The sequence below is a fragment of the Carettochelys insculpta genome, chromosome 8 (assembly GCF_033958435.1).
Source record: "Carettochelys insculpta isolate YL-2023 chromosome 8, ASM3395843v1, whole genome shotgun sequence".
Classification (NCBI taxonomy): domain Eukaryota; kingdom Metazoa; phylum Chordata; order Testudines; family Carettochelyidae; genus Carettochelys; species Carettochelys insculpta.
Window position 1 is genome coordinate 59,302,334 of NC_134144.1, and position 26,237 is coordinate 59,328,570.

The following is a 26,237-nucleotide window of genomic DNA, read 5'->3' on the forward strand; positions in this document are numbered from 1 at the left end:
TTAGATGGGAGGAGATGTAGGACCTTATGTTTCCATAAACACCTTCAAATTTTGCTAAGCTTTGACATTCTCCCTCATTCTCCTCTATATAATCCGGAAGTACATGAATGGTTTTAATGACCATCAATTTTGGTAGCTTCAGATGGTCTTTAATCTCGATGACTCTTGGCAAATATTATGAGGACAAAAGTTTCAAAATCTGATAACACGTTTGAAACATATGGAATTACACACTGGTCAGCATCAAAACTAAATTTTAATGGGGAAAGCAAAAGAGCTGACTCATCTCAAAAATGGATTATAACCAAATAACTAAAAAAAAGATCAGGCATTGATTGGAGGTTATCATGAAAGAGAATGAATGCGCCGTGCAGTCTGTCATTGCCTTTCAGCAGGAGTTTATGTCTCACTGATATCAGCTGTGACAAAGTCATAATCCTCAGATCTGTGAAATTAGTGGTCTGATTCTATGTGTAGTGAACAATATTATATATTTTAGTTAGCACCCATGAATGCAGCCTCAGTAGAGAGCAAGGTGTTGACTGACTCTGATGTCTTTTGCCCGTGGATTGAGGCACGCTCGTTGGGAGACTGACAGTGCTGTTCACCATGCTCCATGTTATGCTAATAAAGAGAGGGGATTCCAGTGCTGTCAATCTTGAATCTTTCATAAGCACTAAATTCTAATTAATAATCCTTCAGGGAAATGCAAAAGTTTCCACACAACATCTTGTCCAGGTGACAAATCTCCAGAGAAAATACATAATAAATCCCTTGTCAAGTGATAGTTTTAACTGAGCTTTCAACTTCAGCTTTTTTTTTGTGAGAAGAAATTCTCAACATTTCTTCACAGATTGTCTCAAAAAAAAATTGTCTTCCAGTAACTAGACTAGGAAGAAAAAAAATTCACTATTATTGGCTGATGGCTGAACTATCTCAGATTTACAGCTTGTAGTAGCTTCCTGAGAATCTTCAAAAGTTTTCATTTTTGCTGTGATTTTTTTTGCCTTCAAACTTATCTAATTTTTAAATCTAAGGGAAGAAGTAGGACACAGAATAGAAGAAAAAGTAGGACAAAACTGTACATGCAGTGGGACCTCCCACGCTGAACCTTTTCTGAGGTCTTCCATTTCCTAGTCAGGCCTCAGCAGCCTAGTCACTATCTCCTGTCAGGCCCAGCGGGCTAGTCAGTATAAGCAGGTCACGTTCCCACTTCCTTGGGGTCACGGGGTGGAGTTTGGGGGGAGTCCAGTCCAGGGCCCTGTTGATGGTGGGTGTGCCCCCTATCACCAGCTCAGCGGGGAATCCCTCTGCAACATGCTGAGCTCACTGCAGTAGCTTTCTGGCTCCTTTCCCTGGGCTACATCCTACTCCCATTCGAGCTCTGTAACACCTCTCCAGCTCTGGCTGTTGCTGCTTCTCAGGCGGCTGCTGCTGCTGCTGCTCCCAAATTAGAGCAGGTGTTCCTTCTCCCTTGGTGGCCAGTCCCAATTGACCAGCTTCCCTGGCCTTTATACCAGGGCTGTAGATGGAGCATATCCTGCAGGGTTGTGAGGGAGGGGCCTTCTTTGCTCAGTAAGCCTGGTCCCCACCCCCATGGCCAGTGCAGGGTGGGTGCACCTGTCACAATACACAACACGGAGGTGATAGTCTAAAGCAATGGTGAGCAACCTGTGGCCTATTGGTGTTCTATATTTGGCCCATGAGGCATTTTGTTTAGTGTTGCCATTCAAAGGGTTGTCAGATTCTACTGATTTTTTTCCTAAGAGTATGACAAAAGTGACATGCACTTAAAGCAGGGGTACATGAAGTGAGGTGTATGCTGATTGCACACAACTTTGTGAGAGCTGTGTGCTCCCTCTGCATCCAAGCACTGTGTTGCTATGGTTCAGTCGGCACTCCCCGCAAATTCTAGGTATGCAAGCACAGTTAGCAAAACTACCCTATCCCAGGAGACCATCTGGATTATGACAATCTTGTGGCCCACTCAGAAGACTAGGTTGCCCCTCATTGGTCTAAAGTTTCACAAAAGAAAACAGATAATCAGAGATTTGCACATCATTAAAGAAATTGAACCCATTTTATATCAAGAACTGCTCAGTCATGCTTAGAAACACACATACGCCCTGCCACCCACCAGATCAGAGGTCAGAAGCTGAATTACATTCAGTAGATAAAAGAAACAGTTTAAGGCATCTCTATTATGCCAAGGAGACACATCTACAATCACCCGTATAATGATAGTAATACTCAGTCTTCAAATACAGCCTTTTGCACTAACTATAGAATAAAGTAGAATTGCTGAATGTGACAACACAGTGAAATAACATCATCATATGAAAAATAAGAACACTTCCATTGTAAATGACAGTAGCAAACAGTAAGTAGAAGGAAAATTCCTAAGGACTGACCATAAAATATAATTAGAAGAAAAGACTTTGATCTCTTATACTGATTAGCAGTCTAGAGTCGCTCTGTTCCCTTCACTTGAGTCACTTAAGAGTTCGACAGAACTGGGTGAGATCACCTTACTCTATGTATTTTAAAAGTGAAATGTCACAGTCATATATGAGTTCCCTCTGGTGCATACCTGACACATCATGAGTACCTCCATTGCATTTAGTGACTGAGAATGGAAAACTGGTAGAGGAGTGGACCCCCTAAGCATTCTGTAATGTGTAGCAGAGGTGGGCAACCTGTGATCTGTGGGCCAAACACAGCCCATTGAGGTTCTGCATGTGGCCTGCAAGACTTTTTGCTTACTATTTCCCACGTGCAGGATTGCCAAAGTTTGCTGGTTTCCATCCATGTAGTTTTTTTTATTCCCTAATGGTGTTACTAATGTGACACGTGTAAAGTGAGACCACATGAAGTGAAGTGTGTGTTGATTGAACAGATATTGACAGAGAAAGCCATGCGCTCCCCCTGCATCCAGTCAAAGCACTGCTATGGTTCAGTTAGCAAAAAGTACCCCATCCCTGGATACTCTTTTGGTTATAACAGTTGTGGCAGACCCCTACCTGGGAGCTTCAGGAACCTTCTAGAAGGAAAGTATACTGGATGGTGGGCCAATGCTTTTTTTGTTCCCTGACTAGGCCCAAGCCCTCATTGGTCAGCTGGGCCCTGCTCTCCCTATAAAAGGCTCCCCATCTGGTAGTGGGGGGGAAGGTTTTGGAAGGTGCACCGGAGGAGCTGAGTGAGAGCAGAGCTGAGCGAGTGAGCGAGAAGGTACCATGGGGAAGCGGTGGGTGAAGTGGCCCAGGGTGAGGTTGCTACTTTGGGGCAGGGGTGAAGGCCCTGCCAGTTTCCTCTTGTCCTCATAGGGAGCCTGAGCCGGAGTCCAGGGTAGAGGGCGGGTCTGGACTCCCTCCACCCTTCCTCAGAGGGATTACTCCACTGGAGCAGGCATGGGCCTGCAAGGGGACTGGCTTTATTCTCCCCATTCTGGACTTGCCTATGACGAGGATGGCTTGCTTAGCGGAGACTCCTGCCTTTGGAAAGGCCTGGGCAGGTAAGGGGCCTCCATGAGTCTCTGAGGCAACAGAGAACCGCCAGGAAGCTCAGGAACCCACAGGGGCTGACAAGGGACTTTGTCACACAATCTTGCTGGCCACTGAGGTGAAGGAGGACCACTCATGCAGCAAAGGCACTAGCCTTTGTTGCCTGTTGCTGATGTGTGCCAATGAGATGCAACTGTGTGGTGAGGTTTGAGGGTTAGTGATAAAGAGTGGCAACTTAAAATGTCCTTTCCCTGTAAGAGCTATAGTGCCCCCTTTAGCAGCTGTTTATAGCCCTTTCCTCTACTTCCTCTGCTTTCTGTGTAAAAGCTAAGCTGAGACTTTAATCGTTCAAATGATATTTCATCAAAGAGATCAAATTGTTGGACCATGAATTACTGCTGAAAGAGCAGATGGATTTCAGGGAACTGGGAGAGAAAGTTAACGGTATGGAAATTTTATATTGGCACTTAGTGGAGAAGGTACAGAACAAGGGAAGGTCATGAGATTGATACACATGCTCTGGTCCTTTTGTTGGTCAAAAAGTTTAGAGAACTTAAGGTTTGTTTTTTTGTACTGCAAAGTAGCGTGAGCTTTCAGCTCCTACAACTGTAATGGGTATTGAGGATGACGAGCTCCTTGAAGTATTGAGGACTATGGTTTCAATCTTGCAAACGTTTATGAATCTGATTGATTTTACAGTCCAGTGAGTAGTTTCACTGAAAGAGGTGTGTGCATGTGAGAGATAGAGAGAGCGTGTTTGCAGGTTTGGCTGTAATGGGCTAGATTCTGCAAAGAGATCTATGCCAAAGCATCCCTGTGCCCATATAGAGACCACTGAAGTCAGTGAAGCCTCTCACAGTTCCAGGGGTATGGTCAGGTGGAACAATTCATGGGATCAGGCCCTTGAAGAGGACATTCCTGAAGTATAAGAAAACTCAAAGTCCTAATGAAACCAAATGTTGTCAGACATGATGAGTTAGTACCCAGTAAGTGACAAAAGGAAGTATGAACAAGCATTCAGTAAGAGAAGGTACTGGCTTTGAGTAGAACTCCTGCCTTGTTATCTAAAACTTCCTGTTCTTATCATATCAAAATGACTTCTATTAGTCCTTGATTTTTTCCTTGTCCATTTTAACACTGAGGTTTCCCATGAGGATAGTGATGATAAAAGAGCCTTAGAACATTTGGCAGCTTGCCTCATGATATAAATTCCTCCCAGATGCTTATCACCAACTTATTGGCAGATATAATATGGTATTAAATGCAAATCTTAATGGTAATGCAACATTGAGAATGATAAATATATCGCCTATCTCAGGAAACTCTGAAAGTTCCTGCCGCAATTTTGGACTCTGCTAAATTGCTCTCCCTTTATATTTTATGCTATATATTGCACAACAGCAGCATTAAGATTTATGTTTAATTAGGGCAGATGAACTGAAAATACAACATATGTGCAATGTAGGTATCTTCATATTGTAGTAAAATCCATGGGCTAAATTCCGTGCTGATTTATACTCCGTGTGCTTTACTACTATTAAGAGGCTAGGCAGGGTGTAAATTAGTAAAGAATTTGGCCCAAGGTTTCTACTAAAATGTTAACTCAACCGTATTGAGTCCTCATTAAATGTAGCGCTTACTTAATGTTTGTAACATTTCATCTGTACCATAAAATGTACCTCAAGCATAATTTGTCAGGATTTAGTACTAAGGAACAGTTGATATTTCCTGACATTTAGGTACTTGAATTCTCACACTTAACATTGCATTGATGTGAGTACTTGGATGTGATTTCCCTACGAGGCAAGGTGCTGTTTTGTGCTTATTTTTTAAACTAAGTCTCCTTAAAGATGTTGTACCTGTAATGTACAGTAAACTCTTCCATATCCTGCTGCCCTGGACGGGAGGTTGCCAGATATTAAAACATTACGAATAATAAGGAGGATCCCTTTGACACAGTTCTCCGACAGCGAGGACTGCACTACAGCAGCACTCCCCTCCCCGAAGCCCTTGGCAGCCTGGCTTCCAGAGCACCTCCCCAGCAATGCAGCCCACTCCACAGTCCTCACTGGGGTTAACAGCTCTCAGCAGCTCTTTCATGTAGCAGGGCTGGCTCTCTGTGCTTTGGCCACCTGGCTTGCCATCCTCTCTCAGGGGTTCAGCAGCCCCCAGCAGCTCAGGCTGTGGCGGAGGAGCAGTCTCCCTTCCTCATCCCCTCAATTGGCGGTGGTTGTTGAGCATCCCTGGAGTCTCTGCAGCCCAGGCGTAGGGAGGGATGGAGCTGTGGATGCAGTAGCCTCATCTTGGCTCCCCACCTGCGTCCCTGTGCCAGTCCCTTCTTAAGAAGGGGAAGTGTCATCAATGGCTTGGGGAAGATGGAACCCTTCACCTCCTGAAACCAGCACAGGCCCCCAGAAGAAGAAACTTAGGTGCCAGAATAGGCCTGGTGGCAGTTATTGTTAATGCTGGTTGTTTGAGTGTTCTGGTTAATTGAATACCAGGTAAAACAGAGTTTACTGTACTTGAGAAGTGGTTGACAGTTTAAACAGGGGTCACCAGAATCAGTATTCTAAACTGTTCCAATGCCTCGATTTTTCAAGAAGATACCCAAAACATTCTTGACATTAAGCATGTGAGCTGTTCATTGAAGTCAATGACAGTATTCATGCTAAAAGTTAGACATGCACACACAAGCTTTCATCAATTAGGAGCTACAATAAAAAAATCAGTAGAAATTATTGTGTAGCTTGCATGTGTCAGAAGAGTGACCTAAAAACTGACAGAGCATGTTCTGGTTTTGAAGTTAATAGCAAAGCACCTTATGTGACTAAAGTGAGATCAAGATTTGGCACTCATAACTTTAAAAAATACTGATATGGTTTTCTTTGGACTTGAATTTTTAGCTTTCCTCACTTACAGCTATCAAACCAGCCAAGCTGGAAATGCGTAGGTATCCTATTTATTATATAGGCACAAACACACAAAATATATAGAGCATGTATATGCATGCACGTGGGGACCAAAAAGGAGATGTGATGATGGTTTATAATACAAAAATTTGCTCATTTGATTTTGTGTCTGCTCAACTAGTTCTGTTTTCTTTCCCAACCTCACGTGTTACCTTTGGTCCAAAAATAAGCACTAAAGGAATGTATTTCAGAGAATTACAAGCAAGTGAAAATAACTTGAAGTGGGAGGTAGGGGGAAGTAGGGATCTCAGTGTTAACTTCACCATTGTTGAATGGTAAACATACCTCATACATTTGCATATTAAACAAAAAGACCCATAGTGAATGTAGAGCATTTTGAGTAAAGGGGGATAAAGCTTTGATTTTTAGACCACAATCTGTTCTCTTCATGGAGGTCAAACCTTATTGTGTGTTTACTGGTTTTTATTTTGAATTTGTTTTAGGCTAGTATATTTAGTACAGGTTGCTAAGTTTTTCATGATCATGAATTAAACTTTTCCAGTTTTAAAGTTTTTTCTGATCTTTTGAACTTTAGAAAAAGTAATTACCATTACTACATGACCTTACATTGTTACCACTTGGCTTAACTTTTCACCCTACCTGATCTGCAAGATTTATTAGTTATGATAAAGTTTTCATCCTTGTACCAGAGTAGTCATTTTCTTAAGGTAACTGGTCTGTGCCTACTTACTCTATTCTAAATTATTTTATTCTCTGGTGTATTGGGTTTGAAAAATAACTGGCAACTGAAGACCATGGTTCTTGATTAGTGGCTATAAGTTGTCACAGGTGCAGGCACACTGATGGGGAGACTAAGGGGACAGTTGCCCCAAGGCCCACCAATTCAAAATGGTCTGGGGATCATTGCCACTGCTGCCACTACCACAATAGTGATGTGCAGAGCTCCAGGCCCTTTGAATCACCTCCAGAGTGCCACACATCACATTCCAAGCAGCTGTGAGGGATATGGGTGGGTAGTGCTGCATGCCTTGGGTGGCATTGAGAACTGGCTGCCCCCAGCCACTATCCCTTCTGTCAAAGGCCCCACCATTTCCACCAGTGTGGGGCTGCCTCCCCTCACCTTGCCCAGGGGCCCGAAAACTCTGTTGGCTCCCCTGCACAGATGTGTAAATCCTTGCTCAGCATCATTCAGGATGATCTTAATATTTCAGCGTTAGGTCACACAGGATTTTCCTTAATGTTCTAATTGAAGTCAGTATCTTCTTTCCTGATAGACAGCCCTAGCTGTGAAAAGTTTTTGGCACAATATCACTGACTTCCTTGAAAAAAGCAATCTCATCAATGATTTTATGTATTCCAGATCTTGAATCTCTTAAAACATGCTGCTTGCCGCTGCCTTTATCTTTACTTAATCAGTGGAATAAAAAGCAAGAGCTGTGTATGCTGTCCTTTTTGGTATCCTGCTGACTATTGTCTGTTGCTGATGAAAACTATTTAAAGGTCAACAATTTAAAAAGTACTGACTCTTGACCTAGTGACTTCTTCTGCACTACTGAAGTTAAATAGATATTTTGAAAAGTGATAAAATCAGAGGTCAAAATTGTAAACTTTGTGACTCACTTTCAATAAAGTTATAGTTAGAATAACTTTTTAGACCTGAGTATAAAGATACTGTTTTTCTTAGTGCTCTGGAAGCAACTGAAGTTTAAAACAGATTTTTTTCTCTAAATGTAAAAGATGTAAAAAGTTGTTTGTAAAGTAAAACAATAGCAGATCATTAAGCTCCAATCCTGCTTTGGGGGCTACTCAGAGGATCTGTACTGAGCCTATTGAACTCATAGGGATAGTGTAGTGAGTCAAGATGCTATATCTGAAAACACATGGTTTCCAGATGTTTAAATCAAGGGGCTGTTAGGTGAATTTCCCCAGCTGATCTCTCCCACAGTGACAGTAGCTCAGGTAAACAATTGTCTCTCTGAGAAATCATCCTCTCACAACCTGTCGCCTTTGTGTCCACCCTTCTTCCTTTCCTCCCTCCTGTTGATGGGCCTCTATTTGATATCTGTGGGAAATGGCTAAATGATTGCTAGGTAGTGGCTGAGAACCAGTAAGCGCTGCTGATACTTATTTATTTTATATATGTCCCTTCTGCAAACTCTTTCTTTGTCTTGTTTACTTAGACTGTGAACTCTTCCAAAAAGGGACTCTTTTTTTCAGCATGTTGGAGGAGTGCCTAACAAAATGGGGCCCCGTTCTCAGTTGTATTTCTGTTATGTTAATTCAATTAAATTATAATATAGACAAATATTCACAATTACAAATAAATAGTAAACTATGCATTGTTGGTACCATCTTATATATAGGAATTTTTTAAGAGGATTAATACTCCAAAAATGACTGGATAGAGAGTATATTAAAGTATGACTTTAAATAAAACTTCTGACACTATCTTGCCATCGTATTTTATTTTTTCATACAGTTTTTCCATTCAAGTTAAATTTCTCCAGTGCCAGAACCAATTAAAATTGTCATGATTTCAAAATAATGATTCAAAAATTCACTTTGGCACTACCATTTTGAAAGTATTAAAGCTATTACACATAATTGTCTACAGTAGAAATCCCATATTCAGCATTGCTAACCCCAGTGATCATAACACCAGTTAAAATTGAGTTAAATTAATTCACTGCAGCCGTACCAGCTTGAGCCTGTACTCTTGTCAGATCACATAAACTAAATGGGGTCAAGCCTAATGTGAAAGTTACAAAGCTTAAGCGTGAAACAAAAGAAAAACTTGTCTCTCCATTTTTGCTCCCTTTTGATGTTGTTAGGTTAAGATTGGTATATGGAAATACTAATGTGTGGATAACATGAGCACAGACCCTAAGAGGAATTAAATGAAGACAAAGTACAGCTTTATCAGAAAATAATAATTTACAATATGAAAGGGAAACTCTGGAACTTGCTCAGGTGTTAAGAATGCAAGACACATTGGCCACATCTACACTAGCAAGGTCTTTCAAAATATTTTTTAAAAGAAGCAGCTCTTTTAAAATATCCAGTGGAGCACACAAAAAGCATTCTTTCAAAATTAAATTGAAAGAACATGTCACTCTTTTGAAAGCACTCTTTCACTCCCATTTTAGGAAGAGCTCCTGCTTTTGATGCCTTCTTTCGAAAGAAAATGTGTAGAAGCTCTGTGGGTCCTTGTTTTTTTGGAATGAGCAGTCCTCATGGTGCTTGATTTTTTTTTTTCAGTCCCTGGCCCGTTCCTTTGAAAGAGTGGGGGCCTCATGGACACTCTCTTTCGAAAGAGCAGATCACTGTTTTGATCCACATTTGTGTGTGGGCACGTTCTTTTGAAGGAAATTCTTTCTGAAGAGACCATGCAGAAGGACTTCTTTCAAAATATTGCTGTAGTGCAGACATTAGCCATCATGTACACACATTGTGGGTATACTGGTGTGTGATTAAGATTTGGAAAAAGGGTTTTGTCAGGTTTTCGTATGGTTCTTGTGTTCTCTGGAACCTGGGGAATTGGATTTGGTGAAGCATTAGGTCAAGTTCATGGTACAGTACCCCCAACATTTCAAGTCACCTTGAATTTTGACGCCAAAATTGCTTTTTTATTACAATCTTTTTAATTTTTATCTCAGCACTGAAACTGTCCTAATCTACCTGTGCATATGTAAACCTTCTTTGAATATTAGGATGAGATTCCTAGACAATTTTGTCAGTTTTGTTTGGATGTATTCCTACAGGTTTCATCCTATGATATAATCTTTAATTAAAGATTAATTTTTAGTTCATGGAGATTCCAGGACAATTGTGGAGGATGGTATACCCTAGGTAATTTTTTTTTTAAAACCACAGTTGTTGTTGTCTCAGAATTGTGAAAGATTAATGTTTTGTTGTTCAAAATCTGAGCTACATCATTTAGTTGTCTGGTCAAATGGCATACTTTCTGTTGAGTCTAACTCCTAAAGAAGATGGCTTGAAGGAGAAGTTAGGGAAACATTCAATTGCAAGCAGGATTATTTCAAACATAGTAACTCTTTTCCTTTGTGGGCCAAATGTGCCTTATTTGTTCCATCACATCATTACACAAAAAGATGGGCTATTGTGAGAGAGATTAGTGGTAGGAAAAGTTTCAGATGTATTTTCCTCTCATTGTATTCACACAAAACAAGTGTATGTTTGTGCGAGGCCCTGTCTGCAGGGTCTCTGGGTAGGCATTTTGGAAACACTGTCCGCTGTTGTATTTATGGCCTCTGACCTATCTCATGCAACACATGCCAGTTACAATGTAAATCAAGTTAAAAAGCACAAGATGTGAATTCTAAAAGTGTTTTGTAAACCTTTTTACCATTGAATGGGTTTTCCAAAAGTGGCAGCAAGTCTAGCTGAAGTGAATTTATTTCAATATTTTGTCGAATCTTTTCAGAATTTTTTTTCTGGTTTAGTTCTGCTGTAGTAACTAAGTTAATTACGTACCATTCTAGGGATAAAATATACTTGATTTATACATAAGTAAAATCATGAAACTTCGCAGCATATTTCCTAATTTTTTTAAAGAAAAATTATTCTGAAGGCACATCACAATATTCTTACATGTTCAAAATATCTGAAAGGCTCAAGCCGCTGAAAACCTATTATACGCTGCAGCTCCGAGTAAAATGCATGCCCTACTGTTACTGTGTTCACTTAAAAACAAACAAAAAACCAAACCTGGGCTGAGAACTGTTACAGGTTCTATCTTCATCAGATTTATGAATGATTAATTTACTGACAGTGGTTTTTAATGGCTAGTCTTATCTGGTCACAGTTAAACACAATAGACCTTATTCTCACTTCCTATGCAGCTTGTATAACAATTTATAATAATGCAAACGGTGTGTAAAATGCTACCAATCCAGAATGGTACCACTTTGTGCGCATTTGCAAGCCCTTTGCTGGTGTATATGATTACATGTGGTGCAAAGCAATGGATTCCCATGCTCAATGGATCAAATTAATCCCTGGTGGAATGCCATGAAGTTACATCATGGACTAATTTGGTCTCGCAGCACTACTGTGCCTCAAGAATATGTGCTAGTAAATGAAGATAGACATCTTCTTGGAGTAAAGTACACAATTTCTTCATTTCTAGAATAGAAACATACACTTGATTTGTCTTTGGATAAACTTTGTTTTAGACACCATGCAACAGATGGTTGTGCAGTGCCCTTAACCTTGTTAGTCATACATAATAATAAACTACATTTTGGTTGTGTGTTTTGTTTTCAATGGGAAAAATAGTCTTATGTTCTTAACTGCAGAATTTGTGGAATAGTCACATTAAGATCTTGCATCATGCTAAGATACTGAAAAGGTGACTCTCCAGGCTTTATTTCATTAGTGAATCCCTCAAGGAAGCTCTGTCTCTAATATTTCTCCACCACACTTGCTGGTAGTATTCAGAGGATTCCTGTATCAGAAAGAGAAATCTTTTTTTTTATTGAAAGTATAGATGGGATTTTTAGGTTCTCAGAATGGTCAGAATCTTACAGCTAGTTTTGCATTCAGAAGGAAAAATGAATGGGGAGAGAAAATAATTTCTTTTTATATTGCTTATTTGAGGAAAGGAGATTTCTGTTTGCAAAGAGCTGAAGTAAATATAGGAGGGACCCATTTTGTTTCATTTAGTGTATTTTAATGTTGATTTTTCTAGCAGTCTGTAAATACGGATAAACGGCTCTTCTGTGCTTTGCTCATGAAATAACCTTAGGCATTTGTTTTGCAATTAAAAAGTCAAAACTCCTCAAAGCATATGCTAGCTTTTCCATTAAAGCAGTGAAGCAATACAAAAAGCAACTATTTCCAGTGGATGAGCTAAATCCTTAAACAGGATTAACAATTTTTGTGATTTTCTTATGGTAGCATCCAAGCAAAGTGTCTTTAAAAGTAAGGGCTGTGTTTATAAGCTGCATATTTGCATTAAAGGTGCTATTAGTGTATTTGTTCTACGTGTGCATTTTGGATAGGTTTTTAGAGCTCTGATAGTCAAATTGTAAAACAAAAACAGATAAAACAAACAACTTGATTACATTAAATGCAAGATCCAAATTGTTTTGGTATACTTTTTACATAAGTCTTACTAATATTAATTCTATGAAAATATTCTAAAATTTGAATGATTGATTAGCAATACCTTAAGTTATATGCTATGTAAGTACCATGGTAAATGGAAATTGTTCCAATGCTGTTAAACTAGTTAAATTTTGAATGGTGAATAATTTAAGAAAATGGCAAAAAGCCATAGGGTTATATAAAAGCTGAATTGTAATAGGATAGAAGTAATCATGTAACTTCTCTGTCAGGAAGCATCTTTCTGTACAGAGGTCTTCAAAATTTTCTGAAAAAAATTCTAAAAAAGTATTAAGATTGTCAGAAATATTTCTTAAAGCATTTTAAATTATATTATAACACAAAATAAAATAATAAAACAAGCAGTTGTTTTGGAGGAAAAATCAAAACATAATCTGAAAATGTGGAAACAGAAAGTTTTGAAACAATTTTTGCATAGTTTTGGTGAAACTGCACTTTCCAAAACTGTTCTGTTGAGGGTTTTCCTGATGTGCTATACGCAAAAGCTTGTTTTGCCCTAATTCCCCTTTGTTTTGGAGTCACAAAAGCGTAACACAATAAACCAAATTAAAAGGAAGAGTCCCCCTGGTAATCATGTGTACTCTCTTGCATAGTCATTTTTATTTTATTTCTTCTTGGGTCACTTTTTCCTGCCTCATGTTCTGTACTTCCCAAAGTGGTGGCATTGGTCTACTAAAGGAGATTTGAAAGTACACCCCCCAATGTAACTTTCCCTTTTAACAAATCCTGCTTTTCTAAATAGTTATGTGGCCCTGCTCATGGTAGTAACTGAATATCTCACAAGCATTAATGGGTTTTATCCACTACACATGTGAAACAGGAAGGTATCGTCATTTTACAGGCTGGGAACTGAGGCTCATGGTTGACTGAGATTTTACCAGAATTACATAGGAAGTCTGTGACTAAGCTATGCATTCTGTCTTTTAGGTAATACTTCTGTTTAATAGTGTTTTAGACATGCTTCTCAGATATGACATTCAGCATGCATCAACAAATTCCAATATAGAAAATGACCCCACAGAGGGCTTACATCCCATATCAAATTACTTTGCACTGTTCAAAAATGGGCTAAATCTTAAAGGTTAATATACTGTAAATGCTTTATATTAATGTAACACCATGTGATATGAAAGTGGCTTCTGTCTGCAGAGGCACGCGCACACAAACACAGAGGGATATAAGAACACTCAAATTGAAACTTTCATTTAATGTTAGTGATTTTAAGACATATAAATCAGGTTATGTCTTGCCATGGAAATATTTGTATCTGGTCAGATTTAAATAGACAACACAGTTTCAGCTAAATTTCCTAATTGTCCCATATTGGGGGTTGAGGGGGACGGGGGAGTTCTGATCCTGATTTTTTTTTCTGGCTCAAGATACTCATGGGATTAAGGGCCATCTATCCAGTGCCCTAAACTTCTACGGATTCTCACACAACTATGGTGGAACAATCTGAAACATCCCCTGATCAAATTGTTCCTAAAAGAACTTTGCTGCCACAATCTTTTCGTTTGTGCCTAGTCCAGCCCTTGTCAGCTGCACAGAGTAGACTCTCCAGCGGCTGATGCTGACTGTCAGTGTTATTTCTGATCAAAGAATTCCCAGTGGGTAGGCAAAGAATTTCTGCCTTCTCTGACCCCCATCTGTGGAAGCACTGACAGGACAGATGTTCCACAGGTTTAGGGACAGAGAGGATACTTCCTCTTACATTTCTCTCATCTACTTTCTCACCTCCTTCCACTCCGGTGCTTTTACCAGTCAATCTTGTCTTCCTTTTTAAGGTGGTGGTTGACTAGGAGAAATTACAAAGTCTACATTTCAGCATTTGTTCTGGACTTGGCAATTGTTCTTTTCAGTGTAGTCAGTTGTTAGTGGGGGTGGGGAGTTGCAGTGTCTGCCTGTCTCTGGCTTCTTATTTAAGCCTTGTTTTATGCACTTGCACTGCTTACTGTTTTAACGAGTCCTCCATTCCTTCTTGAATTGGTAGGTGATAGGGGCTTTACTGTGACAGGCTCATGTGTGTTGAATTCTTTCACTCTCTCTCTTTTTTCTAAATTCATCTTGGTCTGTCTCTGCCCATGTTGAAACTCAATCGCGTTAAAAATTTTTTTTGTTTCATAGAACATGTGTATTCACACCTCTGTGTATATTTATGTACATCCACCCACCCATGACCTGTGTATTCATAGTTCCATATTTGCCTATTCTTGGTGCCTTTTACCTCTTCTTTTGCTCCCTTGATTGTTTTAATTTAATTTTTTCAAAAAGAAAATGCTTAATTTAGTGATTTTTGAGAAGCATAATTAAACAGCTCGTATTGTGCCATACGACACAGTGCTAGTGCATCAGATACAGAAAGGAAGTGCAGGGAGTTGTTGGATGAATTATTAATGTGTGTGTGTGTGTGTGTGTATTTACTTATCAAAGAAGCGAGGAATCTTTCAGGAAGCTAGCTCAGTTAGCTCATGTATTGTAAAACAGATCGAGAAGAAGTGGAGGGACACGTGTTATTGGCTGTGGAATTAATATGGAGATGGTGGGTCTATTGTCCTTGCCATTTATTTAATTGGAAATAAAATTCTTGGACTAATATATGAACTGAAACTATGGTCAGGGAATTGCTTTAGTTTCTGCTCCCTCAGGTTTAACCCTGTATGTATTGTTTAGGTCTAGATCAAGTTTGGTGAATGGATGTGAATAAATGAGTTGAACAGAATTCTCTAAGTGAGACTGTTATGGGGTATATGAGGTGTATTATTGATCTCTCATCAAAGATCTTTGGGGAACCATTTGCATGGAATTTTTTATGACAATCTAACTTCTTGAAATTCTGTTCCTCCTAGGTTTAAGCATTAAGGCTGGGTCTACACATGTCCCTTCCTTTTGAAAGGGGCATGGTAATGAGCGGGTTCGAAAGATGCCAATGAGGTGCTGCAATAAATATGCAGCACATCATTATCATAATGGCGGCCACAGTGATTCGAAAGTGTGGGTTTTTGAATTGCGCGCCACCCATGGAGACGGGATCTTCTGAAAGGATCCCCTCCCAGTTTTCGAAAGCCCTTCTTATGATCATCAGATAGGAAGGAGGGCTTTCGAAAACTGTGGGGGGTCCTTTCGGAAGATCCCGTCTCCACGAGTGGCGCGCAATTCACAAAGCCGCACTTTTGAATCAACGTGGCCGCCATTATACTAATGCTGCAGTACCTCATTAACATCTTTGAACCCGCTCATTAACATGCCCCTTGTGAAAGGAAGGGGCACATGTAGACACAGGGTAAGTGTAAGAGGCAGGCCGACTGATAGGGAGAGTGGGGAGGGAGGGCCAGGGGCAACTGCCCTGGGCCCAATGATTCAAAAGATTTCCGACCACTGCTGCCATTATAATGACAGTGGCAGCCCTGAGCCCTTTAAATTGCTTCCAGAGCCCCATGTGTGTAGTCCAGCCAGCAATGAGGGCTGCCTGGGATGGGTGTGGTGTAGTCCAGCTGGCACTCAGGATGTGGTGCAATATGGATGGTGCTGAGGGCTGGCTGGGCAGCGGTGGGGGGAGGATGGATGACGTGATCTGGGTTGTGCTGAGGGTTAGGTGCTCCCAGTCTCACCTCTTCTGCCTGAGACAGGGCTCCTTCTGGGAGCATGGAGCTGTCCCCTTATGCCCTATCCTGGGGGTTGACATTTCTGTTGTTCCCTCTGGCAAGTAGGTGATATTCTTCCCCTCGTCCAAATTTTTGCTATCTTTTTGAAGTTGCTCCTTAGGGTGGCTGTAGGAATAGTGTGTTCCCCTTTCAGCATGTTTGTGTTTTAATGTGGTTGAATCAGTAACATTCCCCAATAATTATTGGACCCAGTCGAAAAAATTCCTTTCTTGCCTTTCTTGAAACAAATCAAAAAGGTTTTATTCTGTCTCTCTTTTTATTCCTCTCACTGGTCACTACTTACCTAACACCGTTATCCTTTGTTTCCATTTATGCTGCTGGAGCAAGAGCCTTTTCTTCTGTACCTCCAACATACTATGTCTGTCCACTCCAGGTCTCTTCATGATCTTTCCAGGCAACAACCTCTGCTGGAGTAAACTGGCATTGCTCCATCTGAAGTCAGCGGTGCTACCACAGTACACGCCAACTGATAATCTGTTTCCCTTCTCGCTCTGTTCAAATCTACTAAAACCATATATGTTATTCCTTGCGCATAATTCTCAGAGATACTTTCTGTTGTTTACAGTACACAATAAAAACTTGATTTATTCACCCCTCCTTTAAAAAAACAGATAGGCCTATGTGAAATCAAACAGTCTGAGTGAGGATTTCACGTGACAAGTATCAGAGAGGTAGCCATGTTAGTCTGTATCTTCAAAAGCAACAAGTCCTGTGGCAAGTTATAGGCTAACAGCTATTTTGGAGCATGAAATCTTATGCTCCAAAATACCTGTTAGTCTATAAGGTGCCACAGGACTTCTTGTTGATTTCATATGAGTGAGAGTTTCAGGATTGGGGTCTAAAACTGTTAAGTATAATTGAATTGCAAAATGCTAGAGAATGTATTTGTTACAAGTGTTGGTAATCCAGTCTTGGTTTCTTCCATTGTTAGTTTAGAAAAATAAAGAATAAATATTGTAGCATATGTTTTAAATATACTCTCCTGCTAGGTAGAGTTGCCACAGAGTAGAATAAAGTTGACATTCAAGGTTACAAAAATTATGAATAATGCTGTTTAGGTGAAGTTCTCCCATAAAGCCAAGATCATGGGCTACTATTCTACTTATTTCAATAGAACAATCGATGCATAGATTGATTTGATTCACCGATGTGGTGTCAGGCTATCACAGAACACAACAATAAAGCTCAACTCCTTGAAACGTTTTTAGGAAATATGGCAGAGAGTGAGCTCTGCCAAGACGGTTGCCATGGCAGTGTCGAAGAATGCTGCAGTGACAGGCAAGCAGAGTATTCTTCCAGCTAGTGAAAAAGGATCTGCTTTTCATGTGCTTCTCTTTCCATAGGGAGAAGTTGTCTGTGGCTCAGCTGCAGCAGGAAGTTGCAAGGAGTAAGAGTGAAGGGACAATGGTAAGTGTTGGTTAATAACTGTTTTGCAATTCCAGTGGTACCCTTTCTATTACGGTGTCTGATCCTGTCACCTTCCTGAAGATGGCCACTAAAATGTTAGTCCTGAATTTAGCGTAATGATGAATTTGCCAATGATGCGTTTGGAAAAACTCAGCCCTACTGTTTTGGAAATATTTGTATTAGTGAGGGAAATAGTCTCCTTTGCCCTAGTGATGGGCTCTCCTAGAAACTCATACTGAGACTCATGCGCTGTGTAATGTGAACCTAAATGGGCAGTATCAGACTGAGCGATTGGGTATGTTTAGTCTTCATTTACCTCTCCCAAAATACGAAAAATAGCAAATGAAAGTAAGGAAGCTTAAAGAATGAAAAGGTTACTAATCTGATAACTTTGTGAATTTAAACTCTTAATATATTTTTTTTACCTTCAATTGGTTGCCTTGTTTTCCATATATGAAGTGACATGGTTCATATATGGAATCTTTTCAAATTTTTATGATGGATTATCTATCACTGGCAATTTTAGATCAAGATTGAGCTAGACTAGAGGATGTCATTTAGAAGAAACAGCCAAACAGGAATTAATTAATCTAATTCCAGTGTTATGCAGTGTTATGCAGACAGATTAGATGGTCACAATGATCCCTTCTGGGCTTATAAATTATGAATCTACTGTACATATATTGGAGCAGAGAAAAATCTACTTTCCAGTTTTAAATCATAATCTAGGAGTCTGTAACTCAGACAAATTCCCCTGGCATCTCAGTTTTGCCTGAGGAAAGATGACAAAGATCCAGCCTCAGATGTGACACTCTGTATTAGTTTTCATGAGTACTTTAAGTGCTGTCACGTGTGATTTCATAAACTAGCTTTTAAGTATGAAGTACTTCTTGTGGGATGATTCAAATAAGATAAATAATATTAATCTTCTGGAGGTACATACATTTTTAGTAGAGTAGACTCCTGACATACATGATTTCATCTAACATGTTCCATGCATTTATGTGAGTCGAAATTGTGAGTGGAGGGGAGCCAGGAACCAGGCAGCAGCCTAGCTTCTGGATCCCCTCTGTTTGCAGGAACAGTGGGGAGCTGGGAATCTGCTGTCTGGTTCCCAGCTCCCCTCCCTTACTAGAGCCAGGAAACTGACCAGTGCTGCTGCGCTGGTCAGTTTCGCGGCTCCTGCAATTGGAGACAAGCTGGGAGCCAGGCTGCCACCTGGTTCCCAGCTCCTGCTGACTTGCACAAAATTTTAGTTATGCATGGTTGGCCAGGAATGCAACCTATGCATAAACTGGGGTTCTACTGTACACACAATTCCTACACCAGGTAAGAAAAAGAGTACACTACTTAGGATTTGCTTCCCTATACAGGGTGATGCTAGTTAATTTGAGCCATAGTTTATGACTAGCTGTTGCTTCCTATGTACAGCCCATGGAAATTATACAAAGGAAAGACCTGTTGCTCTATCTTGACCATCCACCCTTACAGGAATTGCTGCAGTGGGAGTTACTCAGACAGAGGAATAATTAAAAGTAAACAGTAATCATGTGTGTTAGATCCTATTTATTCTGTGACGCTGTTGCTCAAAATATGAGTTTTATGCATCTGTATAAATAACACCTGTGTAAGCAGTAATGAAATGCATCTTTTTGAGGAGAGCATGTTGAGTGCCACTCATGGCTGTTATCTCATCTTTTTGTGAGAGGAGCGATCAGACAAAAATAGACTGAGATGCCAAGATATCAGACCCACATAGGAAATACATTTTGTCAGTCTTTGGCTCTCAGAGTTACACTATGTCAGTGTTCAATTTATTCTTCTCAGTAGATGTACCAGAAAATGCTGAGATGAAAGGATTTAATGAAGATTCTTTTTCTCTCTCAAGATAAATCTACCCTACCAAATTATGCGTAAATTTTATTGATATAACATACACTAGACTTTTATATTTTTTTTTATTTTAAAATGTATCACAACTGGAGTTCAGCAAATATAGGGAATAAATTTGATACACATAACATGGAAAAATTGTCTAAACTTTGAATTGTAAAATCATAGGACTGGAAGGAACCTTGAAAGGTCATCAAGTCCAGTCTCGTGCACTCATGGCAGGTCCAGGCACCATTTAGACCACCACTGACAGGTTTTGTTTAAAATGATCTTAAAAATCTCCAATGATGAAGATTATACAACCTCCGTAAGCAATTTGTTCCCATGGTGAATCACCCTGGCATTTAGGAAGTTTTTCGTAATATCCACCCTAAACCTCCCTTGCTTCAGTTTAAGCCCACTGCTTCTTGTCTTATCAGAAGTTAAAAAGTTTTTTTTTCTCCTTCCTCCTCATAACAACCGTTGCAGCACTTGAAAATGCCTATCATGTTCCTTCTGTTTTCTTTTTTCCTGATTAAACAAACCCAGTACTTCTAATCTTGCCTCATAGGTCATGTTTACTAGGCCTTTAATAATTTTTGTTGCACTTCTCTGAACTGTTTCCAAGTTGTACACCTTCTTCTTGAAATGGAGTACATTAAACTCTAGGGCTGGGTCTACACTTGCCCCCAACTTTGAAGGTGGCATGTTAATCATTAGGCTAATTTCCTTCCCCCCGTCCCCCCGGCAACTTTGAAGCTTCAAACTTCAAAATGCCAGCACGTGTATAGTGGCAGGCACTTCAAAGTGTCCACGCTACTTCAAAGTCCTTATTGGTTCCTATTTGGCTTTAGGGGCTTTTGATGTCTGGCCGGGGGGAGCCTGAGAGCCGTTGCTTAAGAGGTCATAAACTAAAAGCACAAAAAAGGATGTGAAGAGGACAAGGAGGACTGGGCAGGGAGAATGAACCCGATATAAAGCTAAGTTGAAAAGATAGAGGAGTGGGGTGAGAGGTTTGAAGCAAACTGCTGGTCAGCCCAGGGCACGGAAATTCAGTGAGAAGTGTGGAAAATTGTCTGAATGTCCTTTTCTCTAGCAATGTCCCTATAAATGTAAAATACATGAAAATATGTATCTGCAAATTGCACTTTGGCCCTTACTGCATAGTTTTTAATCATGAACATTTGAAGTTGTCATTTGAAGAAAAAAATTAAGATGCCAAAGGCTTTTTTCCTCACCAGTGCATAGAAGCTGCATATCTTCAAATATGTGCATCTCTCACTGAAGTCAATGAGAGAAGAGTGTGTGTGTGTGTGGGCGGGGGGATATAGATATATATAGTGTGTGTGTGTGTGTGATGGCAGATTTTGATTTTTCAAATTTTCTATTCAGAGACACTTAAAACTTCAAACACTTCTTTGTCTGTTTGTATATATGTGCCCTATATTTGTATTTACTCATAATTTTTATTTTCCTATATCAAAGTACTAGTAAATTCTAATAAACTTTTTTTTTAGTTCACTAACCCATACAGAATAAATCATAATTCTCAAGCGGTTTGTTCATGAAAGTTAAAGTGATACAATATAATCTTTTATGTCTCCATGGGCCTCACTTATAGTGGACCTTAGGCTCTGATGTACCATGTTTCCTGCTGTGTACTTAAGTATTGCAAAGTGATTATCATGGCTTCTTCCCTGTATCCATCTATTTCACACCTGCACCCTTTTGTTAGAAACACACAATGTTAACTGAATGTGAGGTCCCCACTGAATAGGTTTCTACCCTTCTGTAATCCTCCTGCATTAGATTGATTTATGAATGTATCAGATTCTTTGTTAGCATGTAAACCACTAATTAATTTAAAGCCCTCTGTGGAGAAATTAAAGCTCTGGTTAAGACTTTCAACAGGCTCAGATGGTGCTAATAATGGGAAAATAAGTTATATTAATGAGCTTTTATGTGATCCCAGCTATTATTACTTTACAATGAGTTTTTAGCGTAAATTGGTAGACATGCTAATTTTAAAAAAGGGGAGGAATGAATTATCAGAAAACAATCAGATTATCATAAACTGAATTATATTTTATTATACATGTTGCAGCTTCTTTGGATTAGTTCTTTGTGTATATGTAAGACTCATGGGTGAGAGAGAGAGAAAATATGAAACAAAAACCGGATCTTGCCTAAAACTCAACCCAAACCTTTTATTAATTTGTTCAGGCTTGAAAAGGTTTTATTAACTCAGTGAAATCTTTGTCACCTTGATGGGCCTCTGAGCTTGTCTGGTCCATCTGGAGACAGAAGTGCTGACGTACAGAAATAGGTCATGGTCCACAGCCTACTGAAATCAGTAAGGTGTTTCTATGGTTTGAACTTCCTCACATTTCAGAAAGAGGGTATGTAAGGGTTATGTTTCCCCATCTCACATCTGTGTTTAAACTTAGTGTTTATTTGAAAATTCAAAACAAGATCCTCTGTATATCTCTTTTAGGTTCATTTTGGGGCAGGAATAGTAGCAGGGAATAAAACTGGAAATTTAAGTAAATTCCAGAAAAGGTTCCTTGTAAACATTTTTTTTAAAATTCAGCATTTCTTGTTTCCTATCTACAGAGAGACAGTTACTGCTCTAAGACATTACTGTACGGGCTAAACTCATTCCCTCATTATGGTGGTTACTATTTTTGCTCCACTATCCTCTCCTTGCTACCTTTACCTCCCTCAAGCTGTTATCACTATTCTGGCATTCTGTCTCCAGCTATCACACTGAATATGTGGCCTTCCAAAGGTTGATATTAATGCTGCTCCATTAATCAACTAGCAGGTAATGCATCTAAAACCTGTGTGGTCAGCACTCCCAGATAGCTAGCATGTGACATCTGTAATGGGCTCAGGCCTTACCAAAGAGTCAAGTCCTGACTTTGCTCTTGAACTTTGGGTCTTACACATGGCAGCGTAATGTGCTGCCTCCAGTTTGGAAACACTTTTCTATCACAGAAGTGATAAATCTGTGCAATAGCCTTGAGCAACTGGAAAGTCTGTTGATGCAGAAGCTTTGAGGTCATTCAAAAATAGATGTTGTTTATCAGTAAATGAAGTGCTAGAACTAAAAGAGGCTAACTTATCTTTTTTGCAATCCCAACATTTATGTCCCTTCATTCTCAACCCAGCTACCTGTGTTGTAATTAAAAAGTAGCACACAGTGAGGCAGACTCACTATTTCTGTCGAAGTTCCCTGACTTGAAATTGAATTATATTCACTTTTTATTTCAATATTACTTTCTTTCAGGTTTCAGCATGGTGCATTTTGTCATGGAATAGCTGCATGTTTAAATGTATCCCTTTGAAAATTAAACACTGTAAAACATTAAACACTGTAAAACAAGGTGAAGCCTGTTGATCCTTCTGTCTTGCTCTTTTTTCCCTGTTAGGTGGTCTATTTACTCTACATCTTACCACCTAATTAGAGCTACATCACGTAGTCCTCATGCATGTAGAAACTGACTTTTAATGAAAGCTATTATCACTGATGACTGACCAGTTTCTTTAGAAGTGCAGCCTAATGCACCTGGACCTTATTGATTTTTTCCTTCTGTGGGCCAGATGTCCTCATTTACAACTTTGCAACCTTATTGTCTGTAGGTCAGTTTAAAATGTATTTACAGAAGAAGTTTTTTTGGCCCCTTCCATCAGATTAAATGTGTTCTTTTTTATTTGTTCCAAACACACAGCTGTACAGACATTTTGCTATTACTGATAGTTTCTCAAAAATATTCTTCATAATTTAAAAATAGAATCTTTCATGCGTTTCTGTACTCATTTAACATTAGAAACAACATAAACAACAATAAACAACATAAACAACAATAAAATAGTTTCCTGACTTTTCCTGAAAGTAATCTGTTGGACACTTGTATGAGAGGTTTAGTCGAGTTAGTCTGTATCTTCAAAAACAACAAGAAGTCCTGGGGCACCTTAAAGACTAACAGATATTTTGGAGCATAAGCTTTCATGGGAAAAGACCCACATCTAACTAAGCAGGTCTTTGCCCTTGAAAGTTTATGCTCCAAAATGTCTGTTAGTCTATAAGATGCTATTGGACACTTACAATCATGAAGTGTTTGAGTTCTTTTGCTCTTCAATTTTCGTATCTACTTGTTAATTTCAGAATTTGGTTTACTTATCAGTTTCTTCTCTAAGATTGTGAGGGATATGATTGTAAATTAGTGTGCTTTCATTCTGTTATGGTTATAAGTGTAGCAGGGATTATGTGAACACACAAAGTGAGGAGAATATCCCTGATGGTTTTTGTTGTCCCCTGCCCCTCAAGTTCCCTACTGTTACTGATTCTGGCTTTCAACCAGAAGAGGGAGCTGTGTTCATTTAAAATAATATCCATAACCAAAGCTCAGTTAACTATAAACTTCTACCATATGGAAGGTGGAGCATTAATCACAATGTAGTTCAAATATCCTGGACCAAATCCTAGTTCCTGTGACTTCAGTGGGACTTATATTTGGGCTTGCATTGTTAGCATATCCTAGTATTTAAAGGTCTGTGTTCAGCATTCACAGTAGTAGAGCATAAAACTGAGATGAGAGGCAATAGGATTATTCAAAATACAGTCTGAAAAGGGAAAACCAAGCTTTTGTATAAAAGTAATGTTGCCAAAGGCCTGAATGGAAAACACAATTCATAAAAGTACAGTGTATAAAATAAATTGCCTTTGGGTGGAAACTGGCATTTAGACGTTAGATGACCCAGGCAGGAGCAAATGCAGTCTGTGTAGCAAAAGTCCAGGAAGTCCATCACTACCCATTGGGTATGTATATTATCAGATTAGAAATTGCCTTTAACATGGAGCAAATCCCATTTTATGGCTACGAACAGATGTATGCTGCTCTGGACAATCCCTCGCTGGCTAATACAAACTAATAAAAGTGAACAGTGGGCACTTCAACATTTAAAATATTAAGCTCTGCAATCCTGAGTGCCCTCAGGCAACTGGTTGGGTTGGCAATGGGGCCCATCAGCATTTTTATGTTAATATTTTTGCAAAGGATGATCTGAAAATAGCCATATGCAGACACACACAAAAAGACAGTGATGTGGTGCCTTAAAAACTAACCATTTTATTTATTTATTAGGTATCATATTACCAATATGATAATTGGTAACATATAGCTGATGTTTGGAAATGGAAGGAAAAGAATGAATGAATATGTTGCATAATAATTTGAATTTGATGCAAAATATAAAGAAATCCAATGATAAACTGTTGCGGTGTAGTTGAGGTTTAATTTTTCTTTCTGGGAAAGTTATATAAAAAGTATAAGAAATTAGCCAGTGCTCTTGCAATTGGCAGAGTATTTCTGAGGCATTTATATTAATAAAGTAGCATCACTTTAATCACAATAAAGTGTTCATTGCTTTAGCCTGAAAACACTGAAAATCAGTTAAAACAATATTTTTAGCTAAGGGTTCATTTGTATTATTTTAAAACAAACCTTTTCTACAAGTATGTTACTTCCTTCTTTTTTAGTCTTTTCACACTCTTTGGCTGTGTTTACACTAGAAAGTTTTGTCGACAAAACTCACAAAGCGTCCACATTACAAGTGTGTTCTGTCAACAGTAAATTGACAGAATGTGGCACTTCAGTTGACAGCATTCCGCCATTCCCGTGGAGGCAGAATGCCTTTCTTGACAGACTCTGTCAACAGAAAACCAGTGTGGACACTCTGGGGGCCCCTTTTATTGACAGCTAGGACTTCTGGGACACCGAGCGGCCCTGTCTGCTGTGTGTCTGTTGGCCATATTGTCGAGAGAGCAGCAGGGCAGTCTGGACAATCTCTGTCCACAGAGCGGATCAACCGAGCGATCCGCTTTCGTGCGTGTCTGCAATCTGTTGACAGAAGTTTTGTCGGAAGATGTCTTCAGACAGAAACTGCTGTCGACAGACTGCTGTAGTGTAGATGTAGCCTTTGTGCTTAATAGATCCTGCTGAAAGCTTTTGTAGCTTTGTTGACTGATTTAAACGCCTGTGAATCCATGGAGATACCTGATCTACATCACTTGCAGATCTGGTCCTTAGTGTACTGGTAGTCTTCTATCTCAGCAAATTAGTTTGTGGAGCAACACAGAGAAGGGGATAAATACTGCCCTGCTAACTCAAGCCAGAGGCTTTAAGTCAATTTAGGTGAGCAAGATTTGTTTCAATATGGGAATGAGATTTTTTTTAATTTCTTTTCCATGCCTGTCTGCTAATAGTGAAAGGTACTTGTTTTTTCAAATATTTATTTAATATGTGCTTTGCAAACCTAACAGATGTGTTCGCTCTCCCAAAGAGGTAAACTTCAGTCTTATTAAAAATGTGATGTAAAAAGAGAAAATGTTGAAAAGTTTGGAGGGAGTGAAGTGAGGAGGGAAAAGGTTAGAGGAAGAAGATTATTCAGTCTTGGCATTGGCACACTTTTTGGTTCAATTAAATACACAAATCTGTGTTTTAAATGAATGGAGCACTTTTGAAAGGTGCCAGATTAACTGAAAGTCTGTGTTTACCCAAGAACAAGGGAGGCACAAACAGAGGAAATAAAAGCTTTGCCACTCTGTCCTGTCAATTACCCACCAGCAGAAATAAAAAGAACAAATCAACAGGGCAGATGAATACCCAGAGACCAGCTACTCCAAGATAGGCCCAAAAAAGCCAAGAACAGAACAC

At 39.4% G+C, this 26,237-nt stretch overlaps 1 protein-coding gene across 2 annotated transcripts in view; it reads left to right on the forward strand.

Annotated features, from left to right (window-relative positions):
- NCKAP5 (NCK associated protein 5) overlaps positions 1-26,237 on the forward strand; it is a 408,546-nt gene that overhangs the window by 31,071 nt on the left and 351,238 nt on the right. For both annotated transcript variants that reach the window (XM_075001775.1, XM_075001776.1), the window contains exon 2: positions 17,583-17,646. In XM_075001775.1, coding sequence (XP_074857876.1) covers positions 17,644-17,646 — 3 coding nt within the window. In that variant the 5' untranslated portion in view covers positions 17,583-17,643. The remainder of the gene's footprint in view (positions 1-17,582; positions 17,647-26,237) is intronic.